The sequence below is a fragment of the Cryptomeria japonica genome, chromosome 4 (assembly GCF_030272615.1).
Source record: "Cryptomeria japonica chromosome 4, Sugi_1.0, whole genome shotgun sequence".
In the NCBI taxonomy this organism is placed as follows: domain Eukaryota; kingdom Viridiplantae; phylum Streptophyta; class Pinopsida; order Cupressales; family Cupressaceae; genus Cryptomeria; species Cryptomeria japonica.
The window spans coordinates 578,642,055-578,667,347 of NC_081408.1; the positions used below are offsets into that span (position 1 = coordinate 578,642,055).

General features: G+C 36.3%; 1 protein-coding gene across 2 annotated transcripts in view; it reads left to right on the plus strand.

Moving 5' to 3' along the window:
- The first annotated feature begins 2,540 nt into the window (after window positions 1-2,540).
- Window positions 2,541-25,293, plus strand: part of LOC131070962 (brefeldin A-inhibited guanine nucleotide-exchange protein 2) — a 42,354-nt gene continuing 19,601 nt past the window's right edge. Inside the window, exons 1-6 of one of the 2 annotated variants that reach the window (XM_058006672.2) lie at window positions 2,541-4,270; window positions 21,192-21,509; window positions 21,758-22,103; window positions 22,236-22,658; window positions 22,776-23,068; window positions 23,158-23,431. In XM_058006672.2, coding sequence (XP_057862655.1) covers window positions 3,078-4,270; window positions 21,192-21,509; window positions 21,758-22,103; window positions 22,236-22,658; window positions 22,776-23,068; window positions 23,158-23,431 — 2,847 coding nt within the window. In that variant the 5' untranslated portion in view covers window positions 2,541-3,077. Of the gene's footprint in view, window positions 4,271-21,191; window positions 21,510-21,747; window positions 22,104-22,235; window positions 22,659-22,775; window positions 23,069-23,157; window positions 23,432-25,293 lie in introns of those variants that run through there. The other variant, XM_058006673.2, reaches the window with a different exon arrangement.

The following is a 25,293-nucleotide window of genomic DNA, read 5'->3' on the forward strand; positions in this document are numbered from 1 at the left end:
CTTTAGGTCATGGAGAATGCTATTGAAGATATAAAAATAATCACCTTGAAAACCAAATTAAACATTGAACCAAATTGAACCCTAACCTCAACCCTAAACCAAATTACACATTAAACTAGACTGAACTCTAACCTTAACACTCAACCAAATTGAATCTTAACCCTAAACCTTGAATTGAGCCTTATACTAACCTTATTTTAATGATTTTTTAATTAAATGACAACCTTAGTTAGTGTCTTATCGAGTGATCTCTTTTCTAATTAATATGTTCACATTACATATTTTTAAACTAATATTAGTCTAATCCGTCATAAATCTGAAACCAAGTTAAACCTTAACCCTAACACCAAACAAAATTGAACCCTAATACTAAACCAAATTGAAGTTTAACTCTAAACCCAAATCTAAATTGCACTCTTACACTTATAAAACCTTAACACTAATTAAACACTAACTTAAAACCCATTTGATTATTAAATTGAATTATAACACTAAATCTTAAAGCCATCATCATCAAGTTTATCTACTCTAAGGTTTAGAGTATTTGACTTTCCAAAATCTATTGTCGTGTTGGATGAATTTTTAGAGTCATTGTTAAATTCAATTAAATAATAGCAAATAAAAATACAACCATATTGTAAATAAAATGATAAAATATTTAGTTTTGTATTTGATATGATTGAATCATGAATTAAGATTGATTAATTATCATAATCAAATATATAATATAATTGGAATAGTGATAAGGAAAGAGCATATAACATAGTGATTAATGAGTATAGATTGATTAATTATTCATTTGAAAGCAATATTTTATTACTGGTTGGAGAGGGCAGTAGGCCCAGAAGTAGGCCCAGAGGCAAGCTTGCTAAGTTGTAGGTTTTATTACATTCAATTTCTTTCATATATATCTATCTTGTAAGTAAGGCTTCAATGTCTCATCAATTGATCAATGCAATAGGGGAAGCGTACCACTAGCCGTTATAACTAACTTCGTGTACCCACAAATTCTAAACAATACGTCAGATATTGACAATTTTTTTTTTGGTTGTCTTATCATGTGACGTAACTGCTTTTGGCTACTATTTTGGCTTCTGGGTAGTAACGATGCACACTGTGGGATCCATTATGCGCACAAGGGTCAAAAGTTGCACTTTTCAAAGTGTCACCTGATATATGCTTAAAGATGCCTCAATAACTATGCACTTAAAATCACCAATACTTATGCACAAATGCCCTAGTAGTTGTGTGCTATGGGTACCAATAAAGGTGCACAAATGGGTCAATTATGGTCCAAAAAAGCTAAAAAATGAGTGACCATTGGTACATGTGTAATTTATTAATGAGCTTTTGGTTATTTTTTTTTTTAAAGTTAGTAATTGGAGGGTTGGGTGTGCAAGGAGTGAATGGTTATTGGAACATGAATGGTAACATGTGCTTTTCCCATATGGTCCTTATATATGTTTTAATTGTTTTTAATAGTAAATCTTGTCATTTGTTTATATTTATGAATGCTAATTTAAAAAAAATTTGATATCTCTCGACATCCTCTACATGAATTTTATTTGTAAAATATAGGTATGCTAGTTTTAAAATTATTATTTGTAATTTCAAATATAAATAATTGAAATAAATATTGAACTTAATAAAAAATTAATCCTTAAAAGAAAAAGGAGAAGGAAAATTAGAATAGAGCTAATACTTTTTTTTTTTTAATAATTTTTTCTTTTTCTATTTAGAAACTTTAGAAACAAGATAATGAACGAAATAATTTTAAAAGATATTCTTATCAAAAGAAAACGATAAAATATACATTTTTAATTTTATGAATATTTTTTTTCAATTAATAATATTAAAATATTTATTTTTTTAAAATCAATATAAAATGGTTATATAGTCTTTCATCCTTCTCCATTTCAACAAGTAGATGGTTCACTTCATATAGAAAATACTTTTGACATAATGAAAGAAGAATTTTTTTATTCTAATAATTAAAAATAATTATTTAAAAAAAAGAACATATCCCTTTTAAAAAAGAAGATAGTTTGAAAAGAACCCTTCCTTTCTTCAAAATAATAGTTTAAAAAAGAACACTTCTTTTTAAGAAAGAATAATTTAAAACACAATTCATTTAATTTTTTTAATGCTATTTTTAAATGATTAAATTTACAATTATTTGCAAAAACTTTGCTTTTAAGAATGGAAAACATGGCAAACCATCATAAACCTCTTGCGAGACTCCATAAAATAAAATAACAATAGTAATAAAATTCAGCACAACAATTGTCCCCACCTAAGCAGCCCACCTAAGCAGCCCATCGGTTGAATCCAAGCCTCAGAATCAAACCTAAGACCAATGAAGAACAAACCTATTGTCCAAGCCAACGCTGCTACCTCTATGAGCTACCACAACAGATTTGTAGTCACAAATAGGAAGAACAATGTTTTTTTTAATAGAAATACACGGTATTAATCATTTATCATTTATAACGCAACGAGTTCGAAGTGACTAATCAACCGCATGCATACATTAGGCACGCAACGCACCAAGTAAGATTCCCGCAGAATGCCCAACACTAAAAATATAAATTGCCATTTGTTTTCTATTTTCTAATATTCAAATGCAAAAAAATTTATTAAAGCGCTTCCGGCCTCATAATAACAGGAGGCAGGCGATGCCGGTAAGCCTGCAACGGAAAATAAATAAATTCTTACATCTCTAATTTGTTGGGAAAAAATGGAAATCTTTTGGATCTACATTTATTTAGAAAAGGAAGATCTTCGTTCTGCTTTATAAATTCTTAGGAAAAACGTAGGAGCTAACTCAATTCAACAATATAGAGAATTGCGATAGATATTTAATCTGAATTGCTGTAGAATGACGCAAACATGGTTTTTTCAAAATATAGAGAATTGCCATAGGTATTTAGTCTGAATTGTCGAAGAACAATACAATTAAGGGTTCCCAGCCTGAAGAAATTGAAAGGATTTGAGAGGTATAGTGCAAATAAGGGTTTGCAGTAAGAATAAAGTAGAGAGGAAAATTCATGAAGTTGAGATCTTACCTGTAGGCAACAATGGCGTCTTCCCAAACCCTAGGAGGTAGTACCCGGCTGGGTCGTGTTCTGGGAACTTCGCTTGACAAAATAATTAAGAATGCTGCATGGCGAAAGCATAACAAACTGGTTACCCATTGCAAAGCCGTGCTGGATAAGCTTCCCGAAATAATATCAGACTCTTCTGAAACTTCTGAAAAAGATCTATTTAGTTGTTGTCTGTTCAATAATAATTTGGCTTGTTTTAGCCCTTCCGATGAAGAATTCATACTGGAACCCTTGCTTATGGCCTGTGACACTGGATCTGTCAAGGTCATTGAGCCTGCCGTGAACTGTATTCAGAAATTGATCATTTATTCGCATTTATGTGGTGAAGTTGACAGTAGGGAGAGGGGAAACCCTAACTTGTTTCAGATTTTTGAGTCGGTGTGTAAATGCCATGATCTGGGAGATGAAAACATGGAGCTTGTTGTGCTCAAGACTTTACTTTCTGCGGTGACATCAGTGTCACTGCATATTCATGGTGATACCCTGCTTCAGATTGTGAGAACTTGCTATAATATTTACTTGGGGAGTAAGAATGTTGTCAATCAAGTCACTGCTAAGGCTTCACTGGTACAGATGCTTGTTATTGTATTTCGTAGAATGGAGGCTGATTCTTCCACTGTTCCGGTGCAGCCCATTGTTGTTGCAGATCTCTTCGAAACGAGTGAAAAATCATCCCCAGTTGACTATATCAATGTGCTTCATTTTGTGCAGAATTTTATTAGCAAAGTAATTGAGGACATTGAAGGGGTGTTGAATCCCACTACTTCGTTGAAGTCTATGGGGCATGAGGATGATGATGCATTTAAGGCCACTGTTTCCGGTGATGGTGGCAGTGCAGATCCAGAATATTTGTCTGATCAATTGACCGACAAGGATATGCTGGATGCTAAATATTGGGAGATTGGCATTTTTGAGAGTGCAAGGAATGGTGATTTAGTAAATGGAGATGCAGAGAAAGATGGCGGAGATCTTGAATTTCAGATCAGTAATAAACTACGCCGCGATGCATTTTTAGTATTCAGGGCTTTGTGTAAGCTTTCAATGAAGACAGCCACAGAAGAAGGTGGTTCTGTGGAGCAGGTGTTGATGAGAGGGAAGATTCTTTCACTGGAGTTGCTGAAGATATTGCTTGAGAATGCTGGATCAGTTTTCCAAACAAGCAAGAGGTAAATTAGAGTACTGATGATTGTATTCGTATATATGTTTCTACAGAATTTTTCCTGTTTCACTATCTTTTCTAACTGTAGATGCTATTCTTTGAATAAACTTTGTTCTTTTCTGTGAAATTTATGTTTATGGTTCACTTCATGATTCTTTACGAGGATAATAAAGGGTAACAGTTTGCCAAGATGAAAAAAGTAATAAATAATAATAAATCGCACAAAGGTTAAATTTTATTGTGCATAACTTACCAATTTGTGGTGCATTTCAACCATATTTAAATGAATTGGATGTCACTTTGAGTTAATTATGAATCAGGATGATTCATTTCTTTTTGAATGAGGGGGAGTAGGAGATTCCCACAGTGATATTTTTCTTCCTGTATTTGAGTTTTTTTCTCAAGTAGCATTGTGTGTGAAAGTAAATGATAAATAATATAATTTTCTAGATCACTACACCATTTAACATTCACGCCAATATACATATTTATGAGTGATCATATATTTAAATGTAGTTTCGCACAGCTATTGTTACAGGCTTCAACCACAATTTTTTCTCTGTACAAACAATAAAAGCTCTAAGTTGCTGATTCAGGTACGGGATATGGGTTTGGATATAGAGGTATGGCAACTTTTTTTCTTTGTGTATGGGTATGGGTACGACTATATATATAACTATAAAATATAACTATAAGAAGAGTTATACTCGTAGATGCATAATTGCCAATAAATAAAATTTTAAATGCCTTATAATATCATATTCATAATTTGCAAAAATGATAATATTCAAGTCTCAAAATGGCATTACACAATGAAAATTCAAATTACAATCGATTTTTAATATTAATATTCATCTTCATCAGAATCATCAAGATCAACAATTGGTTCAACTTCTTTTGAAACACAATCCATTAGATTGCCACTCCCACTAGCTGTGTCTGTGTTAAGTGCAAGAGCTGCCTCATCTATAGAGACTCGGGCAAGCTGTGCAACTGTAGCATCTAAATCAGCACAGGGAGGGGCTAGATACCAATTCTTTGTCGCACCCTCAGGGGTTAGATCCCAATTCCTTGCCACACGCTCATTGTATTCAGGTTTCTTGTGTGACAATAGATGAAGGTTGGAGTGTATGTAGACCAAATCCTTTACTTTTTTTGCACCCAAATGTTGTGTTTGAACGAGTGGATGTAGTATGTACTCCAATTCTTTTCAGCTGGAGAAGAACTTGCAACTTGTTGAGTTTGTAGACAACATTTAGTATTTAATTTTATAATTCAAGAATCAGAATTTAAAACATAGATAAAAAAAATATGTTAAGATGATATATAGTATGTTGGCATTGAATGAACAATGATAAAAATAAAAAATTACATGATTGGGAGAAAATTTTAATTGCAAGAGGCTGTGAGTAAATGGAGCCTTGACCATGTACATACAACCACTCATTTGCACTCATCTTATATTTGTCATGAAGAGCAAAAATATCATGACTTTTTGAAGATACAAATTGGTCAAACTCGCTCAAGACAATACTTAGAATTTCTTCATCTATATATATATCTTTCTAAATCCAACCTTATAACCAGTAGCAACCTCCCCAGCTCTATATGGTGCCACCCTCCTTGGCAATGCAAATACCTCTTTGGTATAATATTTTGGCAACAAAGCAAATGTTAAGAGATGTAAGGGGGTGGTCATCTTGTTCTAACGGTCAACAATAATTTGTTGCACAATTTCGAAAAATGTTTTCATTGGGTCATGCTCCTTGGCCTCTAATATTGTTCTTAATCTCTCCACTATGGAGTCCATGCCATCATATATATCATTCAAATATGGGCTATTAGTGTTAATTTTAAGATCAGACAGTAGCAAAATAGATAACAATCAATTCAATGTACACAAAGAACACCAATATACCTTGGGAAAACCTCCCTCTTGGAGGTGAAAAACCCAGCTATAGTTCTCAGATCTTATTATTCAATAATCAGTAGGTATCTTTACAATTTAGCTTCAGCACATGAAGCATTTAACATCAGCATAGTAGTGTTAGGTGACAGGTCTGCAAATTAGGGCAAACATAGAACTTATCTGCAATGTACAATGTGATCGCTGCTGCAAGGGAGAATGGTGTTCACTGTTCACTGTCACTGCTAAGTGAATTGCAGACCAGATAATGTGTTCGCTGACCCTACAATAAGGTTTGCTGCCACTGGAAACCAGTTCACTGTCCTAGGGATATGATTCGCTGTCTCTGCAACAGTTCGCTGACCTTGGGATATTGTTCGATGTCTCTATAAACAGTTTGCTGACTTTGGGATATGGTTCGCTCACCTTGAAGGGTGATTCGCTGTTACTAAGGAGCGATTTGCTGATGCTAAGGAGTGATTCGCTGACACTAGTAGTTTACTGAATTTGCTGAGTGGATGATTGATCTTTCTGAATGGATCATAGATGCTCACTCTCCAACTTGTATATGCAGGTGATTATGCATCCTAATTTGTCTTAGGTCGGTGTTGTCAATTTTGGCGCCAAGAGGGATAGGTCACGATTAAATACAAATTACATATGAGAGATTTACAAGTTACACGATCACAAGTTATATGATCACAAGTTACATATATCGCCCACTTAGGGCCCGGCTGACACAAAAATCATTTATGCCTTCTAAGGTCAGCAGGGCCACATACACACTAGGTGTGCTAGGTCGGCCCTAGAAGGGCTCCGACCTAGCTACATGCATCAACACTCCCTCTTAGCTAGGGAGGAGACCTTCTCAAGATCCGAGCTACATGGCTGCTCCCATGAAAAATGTAGATACATATAACCACCATGGCTACTCCCAGAGGGTGAACAAGCATAAGTGCTATGACATCCACCATGCCTACTTGCAGAGGGTGGATCCACCATGCCTACTCGGAGGGGGGTGGAAGAGGGCTTTCACCTCAAACTTTTCCCAGAGAAGAGTGCATTACCACCATGCCTACTCACAGAGGGTGGTTCCACCATGCCTACTCGTAGAGGGCAGAACAAGGACTTTCACCTCAAATTTCTCTCGCAGAGAAGAATGCATCAACAAGGGATTGCACCTCAAACTTCTCCCTCATAGAGAAGAACTCATTAACAAGGGATTGCACCTCGAACTTCTTCCTCACAGAGAAGAACTCATTAACAAGGGCTTTCACTTCAAATTTCTCCATCACAGAGAAAAATGTATTAACCAAATCTTCATGATGACATGGCTCCCTCTAAAGCTGGAATGTCAGGCTCCCTCTGAAGCTGAAATGTCAGTCTCCCTTTGAAGCTGGAAAAATGACATTTCCTCCTTTTAGAACAAGAACCCTTTAGGGTTGACATTTGACCTTGGCTCCTCCTGAGGTGTCCCTATGTCAACTTCTGCAGAAGAAACTAGAGGGTAGACCTAGATTTGCACTCTCGAGCAATGTGGCCATACTTGTCACACCTAAAACATTGAATGTGAGATAAGTCCTTTTTCGGAACAAGATCGGGACCTCTATCTCTATCCCTCTTTCTTCTTTTGCCTCTTTCCATAGAAGTGTGTGTAGCAAGGACTTGATTTTCCACATCATAATAATTATGCTCAATTCCTCTTGATATCAACCTTGACTCTTCTTGAATACAATCAGCACGAAGGCGATCAAATTTGGGAAATTTGGATCTCCCACTTATGCCTTGGATAAATGGCTCCCAAGAGTGAGGAAGGCCATTCAAAGCTAGCATGACAAGATCCTTGTCCACAACTTCATCTCCAATGGCGCTAAGCTGATCTCTCAATTCTGCAATCTTCATGAAGAAGGATATGACTGATTCTCCCTTTGCCATCTTGACTTGGTGAAGTTGCTGCTTCAATGCAAGTGCTCTACTTGTGTTGTTGATCTCATACATCCCTTCCAATGTTTTGAACATATCTCTGGCAGTAGACATCTTGGAAATGATAGGCATGAGGTGATCCTTCACGGAGTCAATCAGGATCTTCTTTGCTTTGATAGCATTCTTCTTGAATTGGAGTTTCTCTTCTTGATCTTCAGGCTCAGGTTGATCTTTTCCTTCTACAAACTGAAGTAGATCATTCTCTTCAAGTGCAATAAGAACTCTAACCTTCCACAAGGTGAAGTTCAAAGCTTCGTCAAGTCTATCTTCAACTTTTAAACCGGTCACCATCTTCAATGCTGGAAATAGCGAGAAGAAGGTGAAGTGCTGCTATCAATCTGATCACAATCAATTCGAACCAAGCTCTGATACCATGTTAATTTTAAGATCAGACAATAGCAAAATAGATAACAATCAATTCAATGCACACAAAGAACACCAATATACCCTGGGAAAACCTCCTTCTTGGAGGTGAAAAACCCAGCTATAATTCTCAGATCTTATTATTCAATAATCAGTAGGTATCTTTACAATTTAGCTTCAGCACATGAAGCATTTAACATCAGCACATGAAGCATTTAACATCAGCACAGTAGTATTAGGTCTGCAAATTAGGGCAAACATAGAACTTATCTGTAATGTGTTTGCTGACCCTACAATAATGTTCGCTGTCATTGGAAACCAGTTCGCTGTCCTAGGGATATGATTCGCTGTCTCTACAACAGTTCGCTGACCTTGGGATATGGTTCGATGTCTCTACAAACAGTTCGCTGACTTTGGGATATGGTTCGCTCACCTTGAAGGGTGATTCACTATAACTAAGGAGCGATTTTCTGATGCTAAGGAGTGATTCGCTGACACTAGTAGTTCGCTGAATTTGCTGAGTGGATGATTGATCTTGCTGAATGGATCATAGATGCTCACTCTCCAACTTGTATATGCAGGTGATCATGCATCCTAATTTATCTTAGGTCGGCCTTGTCAATTTTGGCACCAAGAGGGATAGGTCATGATTAAATACAAATTACATATGAGAGATTTACAAGTTACATATATTGGCCACTTAGGGTCCGGCTAACACAAAAATCATTATGCCTTCTAAGGTCGGCAGGACCACATACACGCTACGTGTGCTAGGTTGGCCCTAGATGGGCTCCGACCTAGCTACATACATCAACAATTAGAATCAACATAGCTAATCATGCTCATGATGGGCTCAACGAAACTCAAAACATATTCCACACGAGCCCACCGCTTATCATCAAGGACCCATGCTTTTACTTTTTGGGCTCTTTCTGCATTTGATTGCCTCATGCTCACGATGGGCTCAACAAAACTCAAAACATATTCCACATGAGCCCACCACTTATCATCAAGGACCCATGCTTTTACTTTTTGGGCTCTTTTGCATTTGATTGCCCCATGCTGATGATGGGCTCAATGAAACTCAAAACATATTCCACACGAGCCCACCACTTATCATCAAGGACCCATGCTTTTACTTTTTGGGCTTTTTCTATGTTTGATTGCCTCCATACAGTCTACAAGGTGTTGATGACCATAGAACTCAAGGCCCCTTGCATTTTCACAAGTCATCTTTAGATGACTATGTGAGATGCAAATATGTTTCGACAACCTAACATGGCATAAAAAATACATGTCATATATCAACTATAACAAAATAAAAATTAAAAAATTAAAAAATAAAATTTAAATTACCTTCAACAACACCAACTTGGAGAAGGTCTTGAATATGGCTTGTGATATGTGATGATTAGTCACGAACACTTGGATCTTCTCGACCTTCGTGTATACTTGTTTGACCCATTCAATTTGTATGCCAATATTTTGCAAGATTAAAATGAGTGGACTGCACATGGTGTCCAAAAAAATGTGACTATATGTAGCCTCCACTATAGACCCAATTGCCCTACAATTTTTTAGCATTGTTTGCTATGACTTGGACAACATTTTTAATCCCCACCATCTCAATGGATTCTATGAAAATATTGGGATGAAACTTGCATCTCTTACTTGTCCATCACAATCCATTGCCTACAAAAACATTGCTCCTTTAGGGGACACTGCTATAACTTTGACCAATGGTCTATTTTTGCAATCTTTCCATCCATCAGAAATGGACACTTGTTTTTGGCCATGTATCTTTGATCACTCTCAATAATTTCTCTACTGAAGCTTTTGCCTTTTCTCACCTTTTCATACTTGGGACTAACATAATGAGGAGGTGTATTGCAAAGGGTATTCTCCATCTCCCGCCAATAAGGTGTTCTAACAATGTTGAAAGGAAACCCATTGATATAAATGCAATGAGCAATGCTTTGATCTGCAATCTCTCTGATTTCATTTTTGAAGGTCCTATCTAATGAGCCTCTTTTTCGTGCAACCGAAACATCCTTTGGTCCAAAAGATGGTGGCATTGACATGAAAGGATGTGGGCCAGCTGGTTGTGTCAAGCCACTATTACTAGGAGGTGTCTTTGATCTTTCCTTGGCAAGAGGATAATCATTAGTCTTTGATTTGTTGCTTCTCATGTTGGCATCCTCTTCTTCTTTAATATGAGATATTATTAGATCATGTGGCAGCCCTTTGTCATCTGGCCCCTGACAAGCTTTATTTCTGTGTCCAGGGATGGCATATAAGTGAGCTTTCAATCGATAATAGGAGCTTGTTTGCTCTTTGCTGCAAAGGTTACATCGCCAAAGAGAACTCTCACCACCAGACATTTGTTTAATCATTGTTGTATATTGCCAAAGAAAACTAGCTTGGAGGAGAAAAATGGTGAGAATGATGTTTTGTTTAGAGGAAATGAGTTGCAATGACCGAAGAAAGCAAAGTGAGGGCAAAATTAGGTATTTGGTGGTGGTTATTTATAAATGTATTTTTTTTTAATATTTGTAGGGTCAGTTTTTGGATGCCCTCGCCAGCGGGTTCAACTAGGGTACCACTCTGGGCTGCATCAGAACCAAACCCACCCATTTCCAGCCTCTAGGAGGGTGGTACCTTGGGCGAACTTGGGGCTGCATTGCTAACGGACTCAAACTGGAATCAAACCCTCACCTATTTCCGGCCTCTGGGAGCCGAACCGACAACATAGTTTAAGAAGCTTAATGGAAAGCATCCTCAAGAAACACAATCACTAGAATTGCTTGTATTTGGCAATGGTTTGGCTAGGTACTTACCTATTTGGGTCTGCTGAACTTGATTTTGTAAACCAAATATGTGAGTGAAAAAGTAAAAGAATGTCAGAGAACGAAACTTGCATGGCCTCCTACAATGTACAACTTACTATGCAAAATATCAATTAGTTTAAAATTATTAAATCTAAAAAATATACCTTATCGAAGCTGTTTAAGAATCCCTCAAGTATGGTAGATTGATACTTGGAAATTGTTCAAATATACCTCCAACTTACAATTTTAGCTCTGGTTTCTCCTATGGGCTTGTTGGCATGCTATTGCTTCTCTTGTATTATACTTTCTTCAATACTAGCACATAAATTAATGACAAATGTTGTTCAACAATGTTGAGTTTCTTAGAAGAAGCAAAATTGTATCCAAGAATCATTAGAATCTTTTTCCATAGTTAGAAGTTTTTCACTTTTTGCCTTACGTTTTACCTAGATTTTACTTGGCGGGTTGACTGACATTACATTGCTTCTCTCACATGATCATTGTTCATGCTGTCACATTAATATGAATACTAGAGTAGCCGGATGCTCCTCTGTACCTCCTTGGGCACACGTATCCTAGTATCCGAAACAGATATGTATTCGATATGGCCCGGATACACGTCGGATATTGTACCCACGCATGCCCAAAAAACCTTGATTCTCCAACCGTGCCAAATACTATGTGATCTGATATTTTCAAAACTTGACGTAAATCTTCCTAAATTTAATTAAAAAAACTCCATTCATGCAATTTAGAAAAAAAATGGTGTAAACAAAGCTTGCACCAAATTTTTGGGTTATCTTCCAATGCAACTCTGCTATTTTTGCATATCGTAAATTGTTAAATCAACTTATAATTATTTATGGTACGATTATGTGTCTATATTGTTAATGCATGATAGCTTCGGTAAGATAAATGATTGAATGAGAGATAAATGAAGTCTCTCATTCAATCATTTATCCTATCGATAATTATGATGAATATCTTCAAGCCTTCATTTGATAAACCATTCTTTATTTGTATATGATCAATCTAATTAGTTCGATCAAAATGCTTAACTGTCGATTATCATTCTATATCATAGAATCCCGATTTAATATCGGTTACATTATTTGTTCACCGATTATTAAATCGGGTTAACCATTGCAATCCGATTTATTTCGGTTAACTTATTTAATGATAAACAAACAATTATCGTGTAAACCAAACATTGATTAGTATCGATGTTAACATATGTTTGCACCGATTGATATCGAGTGACACACCGATTAATATCGGGTGGTAGAATAAACATACACCGATTGTTATCGGGGGTTAAGACAAAGCATACACCGATAAGCATACATCGATTGTTATCGGGTGTTAATATAAGAACACACCGTTTGATATCTGTTGGTAAATAAACACCGTGTATTATTATTATGATTAGCGAAGGGGCACGATCAAGTAATGTCTTGATTGGCCATGTCTAAAAGACATGGCCGGTCAAGGCATTGCTTGACCATACCCAGTTTGCTATATATATCAAATGGCATTCGTGAGAAAGGACATCGAAATTAATAAACGCTCCTCTCACCTGCCATGATCAAAAGAAGATAGTCAGATTTATATTTTAAATCAGTAATACATAAAACAAGATAATATCATCTAGAATATAACCTGCATATTGAATGTAAATTGAACATCATTTACATGGTATCAGAGCTAGGTTAAATCGAACTTGAGGCTGTTCAATTTTGCGGAAAATTCAAATCAAGCATATATTCAACATCACAATTCTTCAAATGGCTAGCGCTATCAGATTTGAAGATAGACTCGGAGGAGGTGATGACTTCTCAACATGGAAGTTCAGAATTCAAATGATTCTAAAAGAAAATAAAATCAAATCATTTGTAAAAACTGAAACTGTAGAACCTGAGACTAAACCTGACAAAACAACTTGGAGAGGGAAATGAGAAGGCTATTAAAATCATAGTTGATGGGGTAAGAAACAATATTATGCCCACCATAAGGAAACATGAAACAACCTTCAACATGTTCAAAGCACTTGAAGATGCATTTGAGATATCTAATGCCAGTAGAACCTTGGCTTTAAAAAGAGAAATAAATCACATAGCCATGATCAAAGGAGAATCAGTCAATGCCTCCATGCGAATATCTGCCCTAAGGGATGAACTGACAACCCTTGGATATGAGATCCAAAGCAAAGAATTAACTCTCATTGCTCTAGATGGGTTGCCTAGCGTATGGGAAACATTCATCCAAGGCATCAGTGCAAGGGATGAATTTCTAGGAGGAATCAAGGCAAAATAAGAAAGGGATCAAGCAAAAGAATATAGATGAAGATCTCCAAGTTCTAAATACAAACTCAAACAAGAAAAGTAAGCAGAAACAATTCAGGAAAAGAAAAAGTCGTCACGACAAGAACACCTTCAAGAAGGACCTTTCTCAGATTCAATGTTACAGATGTGACAAATTTGGGCACCATGTTGCCAAATACTAGAAAGAGCTAAGCAAGCCATTTTTGCCAAAACAGGAAAATCTAAAAGGGAAGAGGACCCCAAGAAGTATGTACTCTATTCAGCACTCACAAACCAAGCATCTAATAAAGTTAACTCCTGGGTGATCGACAGTGGCTCATCCAGACACATTACAGGATTTAGAGAAGTACTAGACTCCATGAAAGAGGAGAATGATGAGGAAGTAACTATCGGAGATGACTCTATACATCCGATCAAAGGAGTTGGAACTTGCACCATCAAACTAAAGTAAGGTGTATCATTACAACTTAAAGGAGTACTATATGTATCAGACATTAAGAGAAATCTAGTCTCAATATCAGCACTGGAGGACAATGGATACAAAGTGACCTTCATGGACAACAAAGTATTGGCTTGGCCAAAGAACTCATCCATCAAAAAAGCTAAAATGATTGGTCAAAGACAAGGCTACTTGTATGAGCTATGCACAGAGCCCAACCTAGCCCTAATTCATGAAACTACAGATGCTAAAGAAGTCTGGCATAGAAGACTAGGCCACCTAAATTTTAGAGCTTTATCATCAATGGGAGACCTTGTCACAGGTCTACCTAAGTTAAAGCAATATCATTCAGGGCCATGCAAAGGATGTGCCCTAGGTAAAAATACTAAGGGTGCTTTTCAGAATAGTACTAGGAAAACAAGTAAAATTTTAGAGTTAGTTCATTCTGATGTATGTGGACCTATGTCTATACCTCATTGGAGGGATTTTTGAGATCCTTAATAGGTTTAAAGAATTCAAATCACTAATAGAGAACTACTCTGGTAACAAAATTAAAACCCTAAGAACTGATAATGGGGGGGAATACACATCAGAATTATTTAAAGAGTTTTGTAAAAATTCAGAGATTAAGAGGGAGTTAACAATACCCTATAACCCTCAACAAAATGGGATAGCTGAGAGGAAAAATAGGACAATCGTTGAAGCTGCCAAAGCTATGATTCTTGATCAGAATCTGAATGTCAATTTTTGGGCAGAAGCAACTAGCACTGCTGTATATATTCAAAACAGATGTCCTCACTCTCATCTTGAAGATAAGACCCCTGAGGAAGTCTTTACTAAATCAAAACTTGATATTAGCCACCTTAGGATATTTGGATGCCCTGTCTATATTCATGTACCCAGGGATAAAAGATTAAAATTAGAGCCTTCTGGAAAAAGGGGAATCCTTGTAGGATATAGTGAAACCTCCAAGGCCTACAGGATCGAATATTGAACTAAGTAGGGATGTGATCTTTGAAGAAGACAACCTTCAAAAGAGCCCAAAGCTCTCTAGACCCTGAAGTCTATATCCCCACCCCTAGCATAGATAGAGATCCTACTCCTGAGCTTCAGAGGGAGAATCCTGAGGAAACTATAAGTGAAACTCAAAGTCCACCTAGAGAAAACCTCAAGAAAAGACCACTATGGGCCACCAAGACTGTAGAAGAAGCTCATAAGTTTGTTGCTCCTTTAGAAACCTTCAGGGAAAGCAAAAGGCCTAATAAATTCACTAGCTATGTTGCCCTTATGAATGATCTCTCTAAAGCCGAACTAGACAATGTATTAGATGCATTTGAACATCAAGTATGGAAGGATGCTATGTCTGAAGAGTATCAATCCATTATGAAAAATGATGTTTGGGAGATTGTTCCTAGGCCAACTAAGAAATTTGTGGTTTCATCTAAATGGCTTTTCAAGATCAAACATGTTGCAGACGACAGTATTGAAAAACACAAGGCCAAATTTGTAGCTAGAGGGTTCTCACAAAGGGAAGGAATAGATTATGAAGAAACCTTTGCACTTGTTGCCAGGTATACATCAGTAAGAGGTGTATTAGCCATTGCAACAGCAAAGGGGTGGAAGGTACACCAGATGGATGTTAAGACAACTTTTCTAAAGGGTGAGATCTCAGAAGAAGTCTACCTAGAGCAACCTGAAGGGTTTGAAATTCATGATGCAGAGTTTAATGTGTGTAGACTCAAGAAAGCTCTCTATGGGCTTAAACAGGCTCCCAGGGCTTGGTATGAAAGAATTGACACCTATCTCTTAGGACTAGGCTTCTCCAAAAATGATGCAGATCCTAATCTCTACTACAAAAGAAATAAAGGTGATATGCTAATATTGATTTTATATGTTGATGACTTATTAATCATAGGAAATGATCACCTTATAGATCAATGCAAGAAAGATCTATCCAAAGAATTTGGTATGAAGGACTTGGGACTCCTTCATTACTTCCTAGGATTGGAAGTATGGCAGAATTCTGACAACATTATACTAAACCAAGGAAAGTATACCTTGGATATTTTGAAAAGATTCGGAATGCTAAACTGTAGACCCATGACCTCTCCTATGGAAACCAATTTACATAAACTTAAAGAAGCAGCAGAGTCACAACCCACTGACCCTACTCAATACAGACAGATGATTGGGTCCCTGATGTACCTGGTAAATACAAGACCAATAACTGTTATGCATTTAATGCTCTAAGTCAATTTATGTGTGAATCGAAGGAGATGCACCTGGTTGCAGTAAAACACATTATGAGATACCTACAAGGCACCCTAAACCTTGGTTTCAAATATGAGAAAGTTGATATAGACCTACATGGATTTACAGATTCAGATTGGGCTGAAATTGTGACTGACAGAAAAAGCACTTCAGGGTGTTGCTTCAGTCTTTTTTCAGCTATGATATCTTGGATCAGCAGGAAGCAGTCTTCTGTAGCTCAAAGCTCCACCGAGGCATAATACATTGCAGCTTCTATGGCTGCCCGAGAGGTAGTATGGCTTAGGAAGTTGCTTGTGGGGTTGTTTGGAGAACCTATGAAACCTACTATTATACATTGTGACAACCAGAGCTGCATAAAACTTTCAGTAAATCCAGTGTTTTCCATGATAGATCCAAGCATATTGAGATTCCATACCACTATGTGCGAGATATGGTAGACAGGAATGCGATCCAATTAGAATATGTGTGTACAAGAGATCAAACTGCAAATATTTTGACCAAACCTCTTTCCAGAGTGAAGGTTGATCACTTTAGAAAAGGTTTAGGTATGATAGAAAGGTAATTTGCTTTGTAATTTGTATTTGCATATCTATAAGATGTTTAATGTGTAAACTTCTTTGTCATGATAGGACATTTTTTGGATCTTATCCCCTGGGTTCATATCTAAGAGGTGACGATCTCTCAAGATAATGAACACTTGTATGTAGACATTATAAGGTGACGATCTTATGATGTCCGAACCAGTTATCATGTTGGATCTCTGGTGTGTCATGGATGTGTCATGGATGTGCCATGATTGTGTTGTGATGAAACATTTGTATAAGGTGTTAGTGCACGTATCACAACTTGGATAAGATGAGAATTTAATCCTTCTCATATGATTATCCTTAAGTATTGTGTGTTTAGGCAATACTGATATCACATGCTTAGGTGATATCCTGTCATCACAAGCTTGACGTGATGGACATTTGTATCACGTGTTTAGGTGATACTTCATATCATGTGATTAGGTGATATGATTTCCTAGAGAGTCAAATTGAGTGAAGAATGCTAACTATCATTTGAATTGTGATGCTGGAATATATTGTTTACATTTATCTTACCTAGCTAAGAGGGAGTGTTAATGCATGATAGCTTTGGTAAGATAAATGATTGAATGAGAGATAAATGAAGTCTCTCATTCAATCATTTATCTTATCGATAATTATGATGAATAACTTCAAGCCTCCATTTGATAAACCATTCTTTATTTGTATATGATCAATCTAATTAGTTCGATCAAAATGCTTAACTGTCGATTATCATTCTATATCATAGAATCCCGATTTAATATCGGTTACATATTTGTTCACCGATTATTAAATCGGGTTAACCATTGCAATCCGATTTATTTAGGTTAACTTATTTAATGATAAACAAACAATTATTGTGTAAACCAAACATCGATTAGTATCGATGTTAACATATGTTTGCACCGATTGATATCGAGTGACACCGATTAATATCGGGTGGTAGAATAAACATACACCGATTGTTATCGGGTGTTAATATAAGCACACACTGTTTGATATCTGTTGGTAAATAAACACCGTGTATTATTATTATGATTAGCGAAGGGGCACGATCAAGTAATGTCTTGATCGGCCATGTCTAAAAGACATGGCCGGTCAAGGCATTGCTTGACCGTACCCAGTCTGCTATATATATCAAATGGCATTCGTGAGAAAGGACATCGAAATTAATAAATGCTCCTCTTACCTGCCATGATCAAAAGAAGATAGTCAGATTTATATTTTAAATCAGTAATACATAAAACAAGATAATATCATCTAGAATATAACTTGCATATTGAATGTAAATTGAACATCATTTACATATATTGCTTTTGAAATAATGAAAATATGCTCTAATAACTTAGAAAATTGTGTTAAATGTATGGGTATGTGTTTTTTATGAATGTTGTATCCAGCCGTATCCATATTGGGGGTCTTAAAAAAGTATCCATATACGATGCAGTATCTGTATTTGTATCCATATCCGTGTCCATGCAACTTTGATGAATACTGATTATTACTACTCAGTGAGGCCGAGTTGCCTTGACAGTCTCTAAATTGCTATTTAGACATCTTTTAATATTTCAAATCTTGGGGAGGGGAGCTATGGGATCTCTTCATGGGTGAAATCAACAGTTTATTAGGAGATTATTTCTTTGAAAGCATTTAACTAAAATCCTCTTCAATCAGATTGTGTGATTATTCCCAGGGGGTATGTGACGTTTTATATGTTCCATGATGTTGAACCTTTTCCCAACCTTTTCTGAACTTTTCTGAAACCCCAAACTTTGTCCAACACACCCCCTCTCTAAGCTGCTAAAGCCATTCAAATATGGTAATTATGGTGACAAATTCTATTTAAAAACAGACAATGCTTTGAATTGAGTATGGAGGATGAATAATAAGGTCAAGAGTGATTTGGCAGTCATAAATGGCAATAATGTTCTTGACCCTCCATATTGGGAAAGTTCAGAGTGGTAGCTTTCTACAATGTATAATGTCTATTTGAACCTGTTGCAAGAAAATATGGGTCAAGGAGAATGGTGTTAACCAATGAGGATGATCGGACTACCCTAGATAATAGACTACGATAAAATGGTTCTGAAATGATTGGTCAGCAGGGAAAACCTACGCACTCATTTATGGTATAGCTGCAAATATGAATTCTTTAATAATGACATGATTATCAAGATTTGTTCTCCTAATGATGATGCATATGAGGAGTAAAAAGATGAAAGAATTTAATGAGCAACCAATAAGGATGATTTGACTCCCCTAGACAATAATGTATGATCAAATTGTACTAAAATGATTGGTCAGCAGGGAAAACCTATGCACTCGTAAATTGAATAGCTGCAAATATGAATTCTTTATCAATGACATGATTATCAAGACATATTCTCATAAATGATGGTGGGTATGAGGAGGAAAAAGATGAAAGAATTTTATGAGTAACCAACAAGGATGATCTGATTCCCTTAGACAATAATCTATGATTTTTGGTACTGAAATGATTGGTTAGCAGAGAAAACCTATGTCTCATAAGTGGAATAGCTGCAGATATGAATTCTTTATCATTGACATGATTATCAAGACATTCTTCTAAATGATGGTTCAAATGAGGAGTGAAAGATGAAAGAATTTTATGAGCAGCCAACAAGGGTGTTCTGACTCTGCTAGACAATAATCTTTGATTAAATGTTTCTAAAATGAGTGGTCGGTAGGGAAAACCTATGCACTCTTAAATGCTATAGCTGCTAATATGAATTCTTTATTAATGACATGAATATCAAGACACATTCTCCTAAATGATGATGCTTATGAGGTGTAAAAAGACGAAATAATTTTATGATTAGGTTCTCAGATAGAGGGGTTTCTTCTTACGAGGCCTGATTTTAATTCATAGTTCCATTTAAATCATTTTTGAATCCTGGGGTTGTGTTCATTAATTGCACTATGACAGGAAAGGAATTATCTCCTTTGCTTTTGTGAGTATCCTTGAGCTGAAGAGGGTCCTTAAAGATACTATTGCTTGAAATGAAATGAAGGATTTTAATAACGTCCACGAGGCCAAAGGATCCTATGGGACCCACGGACATCGCACACCATACAAAATCAGGGCACCATGACCTTAATCTGCATGTGACCTCTTCTCAAGGTCTGCTCTTCTGCAGTGAATTTTTATCAACAGATTTGCTGTTTTTTCGAGTTTTGTTTCTTCAAACAAAGTGTTTAAATTGTCCGTTTTCAAAATGTCTTCATAAATGGCCTGGATGTCATTGAATGTTGGGCATTCCAAAACAAAATGCCATTCCGTCTCTACTGCTCCTGTGTTGTAAAATAAGCATATCCTCTTTTCCCACTCTTCTTTAGGCATCATCCATCTACCTGTTTCATACCTCAAATGATGAGAGCTGGTTATTAACTGAGCCATTAGCATTTTTGCTTTCCATTTAATATTTGCTCCTATGTAGGCTTTTTCTTCTTGATCTTATGTGGGGTTGAATTCTGTTATATAATAGACTTTTTTACGTCCATCTTGTTTTGTCCATAACCTGCTCCTGAATTTTTCCTTCACAAATTTTTTATTTCTTCATTGATGTCTGGGCATTCTTGTATACTCATGTCCCATTTTTTCATCCATTTGCCATTTTGTTTCAGCCATTTGTTTTTCCTTCTATCTAGTCTTTCCTCCATAATCAACTTAGGCCAATGATGTTTTTCCATATTTTTAGTCTTCTTTAGATAGCTTACCAGACGAACCATCGCTAAAGCTTTTAAGGGATAGGTGCCGGTTTTCACACACATGGACTGAGTATAATCCTTTTCAACTACCCACAAAGTGGCTCAATAAAACAAATGATTTATTGAAAATTAAACTATTTAGAAAGTACATATTGCAGTATACTTTGATGTTAGACAGCTTGTAATGGATAATACGAAATATTTTTATACGGAGATGTTGCCAAAGGGAAAATAGTGAAACAACAATCAGGTGTTTATGCTTGTATGTGGATTGGGGGAAGTGTCTACGTTGTGTGTTCAAATACATGGATGTGCATGCTCTGCAGATATGTGTGACCCAGTATTTTTATTTTTTGATATCCTTGTCTATAACTTCATGTTGAATTCATGAATGATTTTTCTTCTAAATACATGATCATTATTATGCTAACAAGACAATTGCTCAAACTGGTCACTCAAATAAATATCATGATCATCACTTTTTTTTTGGCTGATGCATGCTTGCTGGCATTTGAACAGGTTTCTTGGTGCAATCAAACAGTATCTCTGTCTGTCACTTCTGAAGAACAGCACATTGTCACTGACAAACATTTTTCAACTTAACTGCACTATCTTTATGAGTTTGGTATCAAGATTCAGAGCTGGACTGAAGGCTGAGATTGGAGTCTTTTTTCCAATGCTAATTCTCCGCGCCCTAGAAAATGTTGCTCAGCCAAACTTTCAGCATAAGATGATAGCTCTTCGTTTCCTGGATAAACTTTGCACAGATCCACAAATTCTGGTTGACATTTTTGTTAATTATGACTGTGATGTTGAATCTCCAAATATTTTTGAAAGGTGCATGTCTTTTTCACTTTATATATGTGCTTTAAAGTCTTTTTGATAATTCCCATAAGGATAAGTACTTTTTTTTAATGCAATAAATTTTATTAAGTTATAATGGAAATTTTTTCTAGTTTCAATTGTTTTTTGCTGGGTTGTTTTTATTTATATTTCTTGCTAGCATTTGGATTTTTCTTTGTGTGCGCTCTGGAATAAATTGCAGCATATTTCATAATAGTCTAAATGCTGCCAGAAATTTGCAGGATGGTCAATGGACTCTTGAAAACTGCTCAAGGTGTGCATCCAGGAGCTGCTACTATATTGTCTCCTGTGCAGGATGCTACATTTAAACTGGAAGCCATCAAATGCTTGGTTGGAATCTGTAGATCTATGGGAGTTTGGATGAACAGACAGTTACACATGCCAGATTCTCAGTTGCCAAGAACTTCTGTAGCAGATGATCAGAATTCAGATACTACAAATACAAGTCCAGCAAATGGAACTGGTGAGGATGCAGCGAATGGAGTGCAGCTGCTTGGGGAAACCAACAAAGATATATCAGAAGCTGCTACATTTGAGCAGCGTCGTGCTTACAAACTGGAACTACAGGTAAATGATTTTATCTTTTTGCTTTATCCATTCATCTCACGATTTTGTTATTGTGCTGTGTTAAATATCTCCCAAATGTACAGAAATCTTATCAAATGGTACAATAACATGCACTACTAAATGACTAAGCAGGAAGGGATTTCACTTTTCAACAGAAAGCCAGGTAAGGGCATTGAATTTCTTGTCAATGCAAAAAAGATTGGGGACACACCTGAGGAGATAGCAACATTCTTGAAAAAAGCTTCTGGCTTGAATCAGACTATGATTGGGGATTATTTAGGAGAAAGGGAAGGTCTTCCTCTGAGAGTCATGCATGCATATGCTGACTCTTTTGATTTTGAAGGAATGGAATTTGATCAAGCAATTAGGTCTTTTTTACAAGGTTTCAGATTACCTGGTGAAGCACAGAAAATTGATCGCATTATGGAAAAATTTTCAGAGCGCTATTGCAAATGCTATCCAAAGGCATTTTCTAGTGCAGACACTGCATACGTGCTTGCTTATTCTGTGATCTTGCTCAACACAGATGCACACAATCCAATGGTCAAAAACAAGGTTTGTATTTAGATTTCATCTCTTTATATATGTTTTTGCAGATAAATTCAATTTGCAAACTCAGATTTACTTGGAGTACAATTTAGGTGCTACATTTTACAATATCTTGTATTGCAGATGTCAAAAGCTGATTTTTTAAGAAACAATAGAGGAATAGATGATGGAAAGGATTTACCAGAAGGTTACCTTGGTTCTTTATATGATCGTATAGTAAAGTCAGAGATCAAAATGAAAGCAGATACCTTAACTCTTCCGAGTAAACAGCCTACCAATGAAAACAAGATTTTGGGTTTAGACAGTATACTTAATCTAGTCATTCGTAAGCGTGGGGATGAGAAAGTAATGCAGAAGAATGACGAGCTTATTAGACATATGCAAGAACAATTTAAAGCAAAGACTGGCAAATCTGAGTAAGTTGTATTAAGATTTAGCTCAAACATTTAGCTCTAGGTGCAGTGCTCTTCACAGGTAACTAAACTGATAAACTTGAAATCTGCAGGTCAGTATATCATGCTGCCACAGATATAGAAATCTTGAGGTTCATGTTGGAGGTTTGCTGGGCTCCAATGCTAGCAGCATTTAGTGTTACTCTGGGCCAAACTGATGATGAAGTGTCAACATTTGAGTGTCTTCAAGGCTTCCGTTATGCAATTCAGGCTACAGCTGTCATGGGTATGCAAACTCAACGTGATGCTTTTGTCACTTCACTTGCAAAGTTCACATCTCTCCACTCGGCTGCTGACATTAAGCAGAAGAATATTGGTGCCCTCAAGGTTAGTAAAGCTTTCTGGTCTCTGAAAATTTCACTATTGGCAGTCACTATTTGTTTTGTTATTTGGTTGCTTGCTGTAAGAATATTTTGGAAAGAAACAGAATGCCAATGTCATAATGGTTCATTTGTTTGAAACAATATTCAGATCAAGTTTGCATTTATTTTGGTGTATCTTTTGAGTTGCAATGGGTCGGATGCCACCTTTTGATGGGTCTAGAGGAAACACAAAGTCAAAGAATTTAACAAATGGAACCCTGTTCATCCTGGGTTGATAAAGTTGAATTTTGATGGTGCATCCAAAGGGAACCCAGGTCTGTTAGTGAGGGGGTTTCCTTCTTGGGGATGACAATAAAGTTTTCCTAGAAGTGATATTGATTTTATTCTAATTGGAACTAATAATAAAGCTGAGGCAATTGGTTTGCTTGATGGGTTTAATTTTGCTTTCTTCCAAGGTTTCAAATCGCTAATTGTAGATGGAAATTCACAGATAAATATTAATGCAATGCTATAGGTGACCAACCCCCCTCTGGAAGTTGAACAGGATCCTTCAGCAAGCTTGGAACCTTCTTTTGAAATACACCACAGCCACTATTAGATATGAATCTTTAGCACTACTTTCTCAATCGTCTTTTCCCTCAATTACCAGCGTAACACCAGAGGAGTGGGATGGATTTTGTTCCCATCTAGTGAAGGACATGATTTTATTCTCCCTTTGTGAATCGATGATTGAACTGCAAGTGTCTACTGCCTTTCTATCTTAGAGAGGTAATCCTTGTGGCTTTTCTCTTTCTCTCTGGATGAACGCCTCTCTTCTTCTTGAGTTCTGCCCTCTTATCTTACAGACAATTCATGTTGTTGCATTCAATGCTGCTGATATTAGATTCTGATTTCTGATGCCTGTTCTCCAATCTATTTTGTTTTCTTCCACTCGAATGCTTTTTCCCATGCCCTTTTCTTTCTGACATAGCCCTCCTCATGTATCTCTTATGATCCATGAAGGTGTGCGTCCTTTTGAGATAGTTGCCCTTTTGTGAGGGGACGTGACTGTTTGATATTTCTTTAATTGATTGCTAACTAAAGAACAGTTTCTTTAATTGCACCCCATCATGCTATTATTGTAATTTCTGCTTTAATTTTAAGATAGTTGTTCCTTAATGAATAATGATTGCATCTCCTTACTGATGATCGCTGGATAATGGTTGCTGTTCCATACTGATGATCGCTTACCTTAAATGATGATTGTTGTTATATGCATGGCTGTTGCTATATGTAATCAGCCCAACTGTCTATTATAGATATCTCTTTTGTGGTGGGGGCATGTCATCTACAAATTGCTGGTAATGTATGTCTTATGGGTTGGGCAATTCTCTAAATCCATTTATGAATTTCTGATATGACAATGAGTGCTGTTATTATATATACTATGACATGATCGGGGGCATGACAGTCCACCCTTCCCGAAATTTGCTTGTCCTCAAGCAAAGTTAGTGTTCATCGAATCCAAATCAACTCTCTGATCATCATAATTTGTCAACTTAACCAAGGTGTTGAAAATTTGTACTTTTAAGACAAGTTTCCTCTTATCTTTCTTTTCTCATCACTTGAGAAACATAGATTAAGATGATGAGTAATTCTGACACACATCTAAGGTCTTAACTGCGATGTTCTTTTCAAAAAGAAATAATTTATATTCTTTTTTGGTCCTTCATATTTTGCAACTAGTTCCATCATAAAGTTTCCAAATTTCTTCTCTTTTACATGTATGGTATTAGATTTCAGCCTTAAAAAGAATGATTGTTTGCTTGTGAGCTAAGGTTTCCAATTCATAAACTTTTAGAGTATAATTTCTTCTTATTCCTCTTT